Source organism: Hipposideros armiger, unplaced genomic scaffold (genome assembly GCF_001890085.2).
Source record: "Hipposideros armiger isolate ML-2016 unplaced genomic scaffold, ASM189008v1 scaffold_331, whole genome shotgun sequence".
Taxonomy (NCBI): Eukaryota; Metazoa; Chordata; class Mammalia; order Chiroptera; family Hipposideridae; genus Hipposideros; species Hipposideros armiger.
This window is the reverse complement of record NW_017731681.1, coordinates 1070447-1080366: the sequence shown is the minus strand read 5'-3', so window position 1 is coordinate 1080366 and position 9920 is coordinate 1070447. Positions and strand designations below refer to the sequence as shown.

At 46.3% G+C, this 9920-nt stretch overlaps 1 protein-coding gene across 3 annotated transcripts; it reads right to left on the bottom strand.

Annotated features, from left to right (window-relative positions):
- Nucleotides 1–627: 627 nt before the first annotated feature.
- Nucleotides 628–7066, bottom strand: RPS10 (ribosomal protein S10). 3 transcript variants are annotated; one of them, XM_019660878.1, is made up of 6 exons: nt 6956–7002; nt 5989–6138; nt 5589–5760; nt 4077–4154; nt 1886–1941; nt 628–1084 (listed from the first exon to the last, which is right to left on the bottom strand). In XM_019660878.1, exons 2-6 carry the CDS (start codon nt 6136–6138, stop codon nt 1043–1045), a joined length of 498 nt encoding a protein of 165 aa, XP_019516423.1. In that variant the 5' UTR covers nt 6956–7002; the 3' UTR covers nt 628–1042. The 3 variants fall into 3 exon arrangements, with proteins under 3 accessions (XP_019516423.1, XP_019516424.1, XP_019516422.1); XM_019660879.1 differs by lacking the exon at nt 6956–7002 and adding an exon at nt 6887–6903; XM_019660877.1 differs by having other exon boundaries at nt 787–1084; nt 6971–7066.
- Between the last annotated feature and the right edge of the window lie 2854 nt (nt 7067–9920).

The following is a 9920-nucleotide window of genomic DNA, read 5'->3' as shown; positions in this document are numbered from 1 at the left end:
AGATTCCAAAGCACACCTCCCAGCACTGAGTTGCAGTTGCTGTCTCCTGCCACCTTGTGGTCTAAATTACACACCTGCCTATCAAGACTGAAATAGGTGGCTATCATTCTGCATCACCACTTACAAAGGCTCCAGGAAACTGTACAATGCATTTCCCCTTTTCAAGGGGCCATGAGATAGCAGCAGGAGCTCCAAGAACTTTTTATTCTGATTATGGCAAAACAAAAATCTCAGGGGTCTTCAGGTGCTGGGCCGCTTTCAGATGTTTTCGTACATTCTTGTTTTCCCTCTTGATTTTTGTAAACCCCGAGCCTTAAAGATCAAGATAAGTGTTGGCCTAAATGCTATTCCTGTAGTTTCTTGCCCGTCAATCTGCGAAGGATGTTAGGACAGTTATTTCCCTGGTTTTCTTACATCCTACCTCCCCAGCACTTCTCAGATATTCCCAGACAGCAGACACAGGATCTCAGTTCCAAGACCAACAAAAGAGCCATTTTCTCACCACAGAGCTGAGCCAGCATGTCTGGTCTGGTGAAGATGTCCAGCTTTTCCAACCACTTCCCAGAATGGTAACCACAGTGGACATGACTGCAGGGAGGTATCTTTGGGAACAGAGCACACCCAGGCCAAAACCAAGCACTGCTGTTTAATAGCAACAACTGGTCTCACCCTGGAAAAGACGACTCCCCAAACCAATCCAATCTTTTGACCCACTTACATTCTGACCTTCAAACCTATTCCTGTTGAGGCTGCTTTGTTATGCAAAAATGGGGGCACAGGAGATTATTTTCTCTCTATAAGTTTATTCAACGCCAAAATCACTGCCAGGATGCTGCGATTATTTCCTCTTCAAAGTTGACTTTACTTTGAGGTTGCTGACCATCTCGACCAGTCGAGGGACTCCCCTCAACCAATGCAGTCTTGCTCCATTTATACTCTGACTTTAAAAACATTCTGGCTCAGGCTACATTATGCAAAAACGGGGGCACACAGATTATTTTTTCGCCACAAGCTCATTCAACACCAAATAATCACTCCAATTTTACTGAGGTGGTTGACCACGTCCGCGACCAAATCCGCCTCTCTGTAAGAGAAAGCACATGACATCAGCATTAGCAGTAAGCTGGGCAGCAGGTCTCATTCTCACTGGTGAGGCCCCCCTCAGAGTGCAGGGCATAAATCCTAGCCCTGCCTTATTGGCTGTAGGACCACACTCACCTTTTAGGTCTGTTACCTCATTTGTGAAATGGCAATATGAATAACCACTCAAGTGTGTGCTCACATGTACACACGGAAGCACCTAGCACGGACCTGAGCTTGTATTTGCCATACACAGCACCTTTTCAGTGTGCTGTGAAGACCTGCCACAGGACAGCTGTTGTGCCAGCAGCGATAGGCCAGTCCCCATGCAAACACTTGACCTGGATTAACTAATTTCACAATTATCTTGAGACAGCTGCAACATCACCTGGATTTTATGTGAGGAAACTGGGGCCCAGAGGGGCATCTGTCCAAGGTCACATCATCTGAAGATGGAGGATTTGGTTCCAGACCATCTTGGCTCTAGAACCCACTCAATCCCTAGTGGTAGGTTCTCAACTTTAAATGTTCATGAAACTAATGGGTTTACGACTATTTAATGAAATAGAAAATACCACTATGCTACAAGTAGTATCGATTTGTGAGACTCATTTCAGTAATTTATGTATGTACAGAAGTTTGTATACTGTGTCCTAATGTCAAAACTTATTTGGAGTTTGTGGGTTTTAGGGGAAAAAAAAGGGGTGGGACCCACAAATCCTATACTACATCCCTACAACTTGCAGACCCGCAGGGCTGAGGCCAGAAGGTGATTGCTCATGGACAGTGAACAGGGAATACTCACAAACTGGAATTCGGTTGCGGACCCAGCCCCGGCCTCGGCTTTCTTGTCAGCACCAGCTGGAATGAGAAACACCAATTCAGATGCATCCTATGATCTCACCGAATGCAGATAAGTCACCCAACCCATGGCTTGGCGGGAAAAGCCATGTCAGCAAATGTACCCCATGAAGTATGAGTAAATTATAACCAGCGGTGGAAAACACCTTCTGAGCCCCCTTTGCCCCCTCCCTCTCCAAGGGCAGCCTTCTTTACGTAATCCTTCAAAACTCACAGCCCAAACTACTGCCTCCTCCAGGAAGGCTGCCCTGACCAAAGTCTCAATTATGTGTCCTTCCCATACGGCCCCAGAGGACCCTCAAACTCCATCACTGAGTTACTTATATGCTTCAGATCAGCACCCAGCTTACAAAGGGAGCTCAGTGAGCGAAGAGCCAGAAGGTAAGGGACACAAGGGCCCACAGGAGAAAAAGCAACCTTATTACGACCATGGGGAGAAATGCAAGATGAAAGCTCTAGGGCTGCCCTGTCCTGTTTGGCAGCCACTAGTCCAAGTTGAGATGTGTGCAAAATACACATCAGATTTCAAGAGAAAGCAAAATATCCCATTAATGTTTATATGGGTTAAAAAATTAACATTCATGCGAACTATTTCCATTTGCTTTAAGTGTGGCTGCAAGGAAATTCCACAGTTCATACTGGAGGGCTGGGGCAGCAGGGTCAATAGAGTATGGTTTCAGTAAGCCTTGTTCAAATTGGGGTCTTCCTTTGGGCCATTTCAGACCACACCCACTACACGTTCATTTGCTCACTCCCTTGCCCTTTTGACCAGTAAGCCAGTGTCTTCCCCATCTTCCTATGTTTGTTCATGCTGATCTTTTGCCTGAAATGCTCACCCCCCTCAACTTGAGGACCCTTGAGGCTCAGGCCCAACTGTCACATCCTCTGGAGAACCATTCCCTGAGTGGTTCCCCATGTGGTGTGACTTCTAATAAGAGCAACCACTAACTTTCTCTAAACCGAGAGCACGTTTGCTGGAGGAATTCATTCTTACTACTGTCCTGTAAGGTATTCAGGTAAAGTGGTCACTATTTCAGATACGAAGAATTAGGAACCATGACAAGAGGGAGGCAATAGTAATATTAAGTAATAAAAATTCCCTTTCGTACCTTGCTTTTTATATCACAATTTACTGCTACAGCAGTTACTCTTTAAAAACAAATCGAATCCTATCACTCTTCTACAAAACACTACCAATAGCTCTGCATCTTACCCAAGAGTAAAACCCTAAGTCCTACCATGGCCCACAAAGCTGTGAGATCTATCTCACCTGACTTTGCGGCTGTCTTCTGTGGTTTACACAAGCCAGGTGCCTTCCCCACAGGACCATTGCCTGAAGTGCTCTGTCCCCAGATAGCCTCTGGCTGGCTCCCCTTCACCTCCTTCAGGTGCTTAAATCTCACTTCTGCAGCTTTCCCTGAAAACCCTACTGAAAACTGAACAACTCCCACACCACTGGACATATCATACGCTTATTTTTGCTTGTCCGTCTCCTATTACTAAATTTCAAGTTCAATGAGATGCTTCTTGTCTGTTATGTGCACTACTGTCTCCCTAGCTCCTAGAACAGTGCCTGGCACACCACAGGCAACTCAATATATTTGATGATAGAACAAACATCTGTTGTTCCAAGTCAACAAAAACATTTGCTATTTAAAAACAAGATTTTTTTTTTTTTTTTAGCTGAGCCACTCTGCCACCTGTTGGCAGCTCAGCTCAGGCTGGGAATTGAACTGGTGACCCTGATGCTCAGAGTGCTCACTCTTAACCAACGGGGCCACTCAGCTGGCCCCTAAAAACTATTTTTGCAATAAGAAAACAAAGATAATTTGAGTGGGCCCCGCTCTCAAGGAGCTTACAACACAGGAACACACCACTGAAAGCATATGTAGCTTTCCTGAGAGCTTTCAGTTTTGTTCTAATGCTCTTCGACTCTAGTCTTCTGTGTCCCCAGCTCAGAGGGCATTCCTCCTAATCCCCACTAGGCAAGACGCACGAAGGACTCCAGCTGATGATCTGGAGATTGAAACTAAGGCTCTTTCCCAGTCACCCTGGCATCTCTGAGTCCCAGCCAGGGCTGACCGAGAAGCCAGGTCCTACCCCAACACCAGATATAGATGAGACGAGTTACTCACGAGGCACAGCACTCCGTCTGTAGGTGTCTCTGTCAGCTTCCCCTCGTGTAAGTCTTGCAGGTCGCTCGCCCTCCAGACCTACACAAAGTAAGTCACACTGTGAACATAGGACAACACAGAATTCTGTTCCCTCAAGGCCAAGAAAACTGGAATTGCTCTCCTAGTCTCACTGTACAACTTAGTTGCAACAGGTTAATGCGGACAGGAACTCCTACACCCAGAACTGCCAGCTAGAAACTTATTGACATTTTGGCTCCTCAAAGGCCTAGGAAATCTCACATCTTAGTTAAAATGCCACATATCTGCAAAAGGGTTGCTTTCTGCTATTGCATTTCTCAACATAAATGCATTTTCCAATTACTTGGCAAATTAAGAAATCCAGCCATTTCTACAAACATTTCAATGGCCAATATTCTGAACTTGACCCATCTCAGAAGTGAAAAACTTCCTGTGCAAATGGGAAAGGAGGCATCATAAGCTGAAAACCCCACCTCCAACACTAAATACATAGAGACCACCAAGAACCCAGTTCCTCCCTGGGCTTCTCCGCATACCTCCTTCAGGCTGTGGGAACCATATTAAGACAGAACACTGGAAGTTTAAATTAGTATTCTCTCTACCCAGTTACCTTGGAATATACCTAGAGTCCATACAGTGGGAATATGAACTGAAGTAAGACGTTAAATGCCAGATCCCACACAGGCCAACTAAATCAGAATCTGCAGGGGCGCCTGGCATCCTCTGGCCCAAGTGATTCCAAGATGCAGTGGAAAACCTTTGCTCTAAAGATACATTACCCTATCTAACCACCAGAATCCCCCAGGGAGCTTTCACAAAAAATAGATCCCTGAGCTCCATGAAGTCTCTCTCTAGGCAAGAGACAAGAGGCATCTCATCTCATCACCCAAGCCCACAAACTGCTCCTCCTACGAAGTTCCTATGACAAGTTTTTTCAGGACCTAAGGAAAAGGAAACCATGACCCTGCCAAAAATGCAACTGCAAACCAGCAGTGATCCTTCCCGCCCCCCGCCCCCGAACATATCCTTTCACACCACGACTAAATACGTATCTCTTCTCCCACAGTTGACTTTGTTCTTGCTCCCACTGCCAAGAAACCCTATAAAACTTAATTTCCTTCACATGTGGCGAACAGCTTCGCGCTTGACTCCTTGGGGATAAGCATACCCTCCCTCTCCTAGAAAGTCACTCAGTGCTACCACACATGTCTGGCTGCAGACTAACATTCTGTGTTTAATGCTGCCATCTCCCCAGATGGCCTGAAGACCCGAGTCCAGTTCCATTACAAGTCCCACGTCAAGGGACAAAGGTTCCAGGACTTGACCCAAGGTCATACATGCCACAGTCCCTCCAAAGCTGAGGCCAATAGTGTATTGTTAAGCCCACTTCCGCCCCACACAGAAACACAAACCCCACCATTCCCCACATACCCCTCTCTCCAGAAAGAGCAGCTGCAGAGCAGGCCCTTGGAGGCATTTAATCGTGCACCATACCTTTGGGCCTTGGCCTGCCGGTTTCAGGTCGGCTGCGGCGCAAAGTGGCAGGCACGATCTCGGGGGGCAGGTGGAGATAATCACGGAGATACTGGATGCCCTCGTTGGTAAGGTACCAGTAGAAATGTCTCCAGGCAAACTGTTCCTTCACATAGCCTCGTGATTTGAGAGACTGTCAAGACAGAAAACTTCTGTTAAGACATAACTAAGGGCTCAAAGCTAGAAACTAGGTGCAAAGGGAAGCTAAACTGCTAGCAGACGAGCTTTCACAGTGTATCTACCTCACAGCCCTTCAAGGCAGCTAGCAGCTCTGGCTGTCCTGAACTCTCCTTGGAATTTGTCTTGAACATCAGTGGACAATCCCTCCATCTGCACCCCACTCCAGCAGCCCCCAGGCTACCTGCATGGCTTTCATGACGTGAAGATTAGGCACATTCTTGTCTGCCAGCTCAGGGTGCTTGGGCATGTGAACGTCCTTCTTGGCCACCATCACCCCCTCCTTAAAAAGGAGTTCATAAATGGCGATCCGGTTCTTCTTGGGCATCAACATCTGCAAGAAAGGAACGATCCGATCACCAACAGCACTCTGAGCAATGTGGCCAGGGTACATGAACAGAGTTCATGACCCCCAAGTGACCATAAAAGTCACTGTCCCATGGGTTGAAAACTCAAAACACATAGAAAACATGCAGGAGAAATAAACTCAAATTCCGCAAAACCGAAACCCACCAGTTACCAGCTCCCTCCCCCGGCCCTCAACACTTCAGTTGACAAGGCATTAAAACAAAAGGGGAAAGGGGCACAGATTCACTCCTAACTTTCACCCCCACAATCACAAAGGTATAATGGAATTCTCGGAGTATTTGGGGACCGTCAGCAACTGTACCTAGGTGTGGAATAGCGCGGCTGAACTTTCAGGTACGCAGGGAGGGCCCAGAGTATCTGGGAAAGTCTTTGATTCATGACAGGCCGCTGATCCCAAACAACAGTGCTAAGGCCTTCGCCCCGTCACCTCCTACCACTCGCTCTTCCTCCAAACTAGAGCTCTACGGCCAAGCAAGGAGGCAGCCGGGGGTGAGGGGCTTCTTTTCCGAAGGAAAGGCGTGCTAGCGGGGTGCAGTCCCTCTTGCCTTGTCGGGATAGTGCCCGCCACGCAAGGGCTTCATTCCCTTCTCCGCTCTCCGCCATCAGGACGCCAATCTTCAGCAACAGAGCCCCACTACCCCTCAAAAGTGCGCCCCCGGCCCCTCTCACTACCCAAAAATGGGCGCGCGGGCAGCGGTAGATGGGCCCCCCACCTCGACCCCGCGTAAGCGCGGCGACCACGACGGCGAGAGAGCCAGGATGGGGGCCGATGGAACCCATACTTCAGAGGAGCTCACCGTTACGGCTTCTGCGTCCGGGTCCGGAGCTGGAAAGGAAGGAGCATGCGCGGCACCGCGTCTCTTCCGGACTGACGTGCCCCGCCCCCCGTCAGGACCCGCGCACTGCCTGGGTTGGCCTCGGCGGTGCCTGAGACACTGGCGGCTGTCTGCGGCCGTGAACCCTGACCGCCTATGGACGTGGGCACCGGGAAACCGCAGCCGCGAGCTTCTGAGCTAAGTGCTTTGTCAGTAAATGGTCACTTTTACGCTTGGACAAGCCTTTTAGAAACACGCTACTATTTAATTTCCCACCGATAATTTAATATTATTATGCAAGTAATATATGCTCTTTGAGGGGGTAAAGAGAGAACATGCAAAGTAACAACAATAACAATAATTAAAGACTAAAAACAATCCTAACAACCAAAGATAATCACCTTTTGGTATATATTTTTCCAAACGCATGCATACATACATACATACATACATAAATACATACATACATAAATGCATATATGTTTGTTTAAAAAACAAAAATGGTAAGTTTTGTATGTACATTATATATGTTTGGTAACCTGTTTTTTTCTGCTTACCAATACGAGTATGTCTAGGTGAAGTCTCATGAGGAAATAAAAGAGAATGTAGGAAAGAGACACTGTCACAATATTTTCCAGAATTATTGGAAGACAACACACTTCAGATTCATTGCACTCATCAAATCCCAAGTTGGAAAAATGAAAATAGGTCCATGCCTAAACATATCATAATGAAGTTGCAAAATATCAAAGACAAAGAGAAGATCTTAAAAGCAGCCAGGAGGAAAAGACAGGTGTGACTGCTTACTTCCCAGTGGCAATAATGCAGTCTGCTGAATATAGCCTCCCCCTCTCTTCCAATTCAGTAGCTGGAGTGATCCTGCTACAACATCAGACCATGTCACTCCCTGGCTTAAAATCTCCAGTGACTCTCCAGTTCACTTACAAAAATACTCAAAGTCTTTATTTGATATAATTTTTAATGTTTAAATGTTTTATCCTCCTGGAATATTTTCTGATGTAAAAATTTTTCCTCCATAGGGTTACCCAATATCTCAACATAATTTCCTCAATAAGCTATGATTCTATTTATCTGAAATACCACTAAATTGTTTTTGAGAGATGAATTCAGTTTTAGATTTTGCCTATGAGACACACTGGTGAAAATACCCAGGGTAATTTTAGATGAAGAGCTCAGAATTTGTCCTGTGGGAGAAAGCTGGATTAGATTAGGTAAGGGACTCCTCTGATTCTGTGAGGATCTGAGATCACCTAGAGAGGGTGTGGTGTGAGAAGAGGATGAGGGACCCTGCAGCACTTCCCAGCGCACCCTAGGATGGTATTCCTGTGGGTAGCTCCATACCTGGATGGAGCTGGCTTATGGGCAGGAACCATGCCTTTCTCCTCTCTCAGTGCCCTCTCCTGCAGTTAGCACAACGTCTCACACATGTCAGGTATACTTAATAAATGTTTCAGGAATAAACAGCAACCTCATGAAGAGCAGAGGAGATTAGAGGCTATTGAGTAAGGAAGGAGGATGAATAATGATACCCTCTGACACTACAAAAGACTTCTCAGGTGACAGTGCATCCTGGAGTTCACTGAATTCCATTCAGCTGTTGGGCACTGAGCACCTGGCACTGGCCCAGGGGGTGGAGCAACAGTCGGCCAGGAACACACATGGATCCTATGCCAAGCAACAAATACCTCCGTTATGTGCTGGGAACTATGAAAAAAATGACCAGGGTGTAGTAACAGAGAGTAACGGTGAATGAGACGGTGACAGTTCAGCTGAAACCTACGGAGAAGTCAAGCTTGGGCTGAGAACAGGCTGGGGGAACAAGTCCTATGAAAGGCCCTACTGCAGAGGAATGGAGAAGAAAGGCAGCCAGCTCAGATTGGCTTAACAGGTTAACAGGGCGAAATACTGTAGTTAAGATTTTATTCAAAGTGCAATGAAAAGCCACAAAAAAGGGTTCAAGCAGCAGTGGCATGTTTTAAAGAGATCAGCTTTATAAAAACCAACCCCATTTTTACCATTCCCACCCTGTATTGTACATGAAATACAAATATATCACCTGCCATGTATTACAAGCGTGCACACACACACAGAACCAAAAAAAAACAAAAACTGAGGTTTAGAGAAAGAGATATGTCTTGCCCAAGGTCACAGAGGTAGAAATGATAGATATGGACTCTGCAGAACCTGCAGCCTTCCCCTCTGCCTTAGGCTGTCTCTCTGCAATGGGTCTTCCTGCTGAAGCCAAGGTCAGGGGCAGGGAACCAGAGCCCAGAATTTAGAGTAGTCAGAGAAGGGGCTCTGGCTCTCCTAGGGTTTAGTGTCACCCCTGCCGCCCATTAGAATCCCTTGGGAGGCTTTTAAAAATCCATTCATCCAGGCCATACCCTAGATGCATTAAGTTAGGCACTCTGGGGGTAAGGCCCAGGTAGTTTACTTTTTAATTTTTCTTGATGTATAATATACATGCTGTAAAAGCACACATATCTTGAGGTTACAAGTCAGTGTATTTTTTTCGTGTGTGTGTGTGTGTGTGTGTGTGTGTGTGTAAATCCATGTTAACTACCATCCAGATCAAGAGATAGAATATGAACAATACTCCAGAAGTCTTTCTTTCCAGTCAAAGCCCCACCCCACTCCCAGGTACGTCATCACAGTATGTATTCATTTGTGTCTGGCTACCCATCTGTCTCTATCACTAGGTCTGTGAGAATCCATGTCATAGGCATGCGTTGCTTCTTACTTTTTGTTGCTGAGTGGCATTCCATTGTACAGATATACCACAATTTGTTTATTCATTTATAAATTGATGGACATCTAAGTTGTTTCCAGTGTTCGGCCATTACAAATAAAGCTGCTAAGAGCGTCTTCTGGTGGACTTGAGTATTGGGCAGCAGCTTCTTTTTTTTTTTTT

Coding starts and splice junctions, on each gene's coding strand:
- RPS10 (XM_019660877.1), bottom strand. CDS start 6,138: ATGTTGATGCCCAAGAAGAACCGGATCGCCATTTATGAACTCCTTTTT. Junction 5,761..5,988: donor ACGTCATGAAAGCCATGCAG/GTAGCCTGGGGG, acceptor CTGTCTTGACAG/TCTCTCAAATCACGAGGCTA. Junction 1,085..1,885: donor CCGCAACCGAATTCCAGTTT/GTGAGTATTCCC, acceptor TTTCTCTTACAG/AGAGGCGGATTTGGTCGCGG.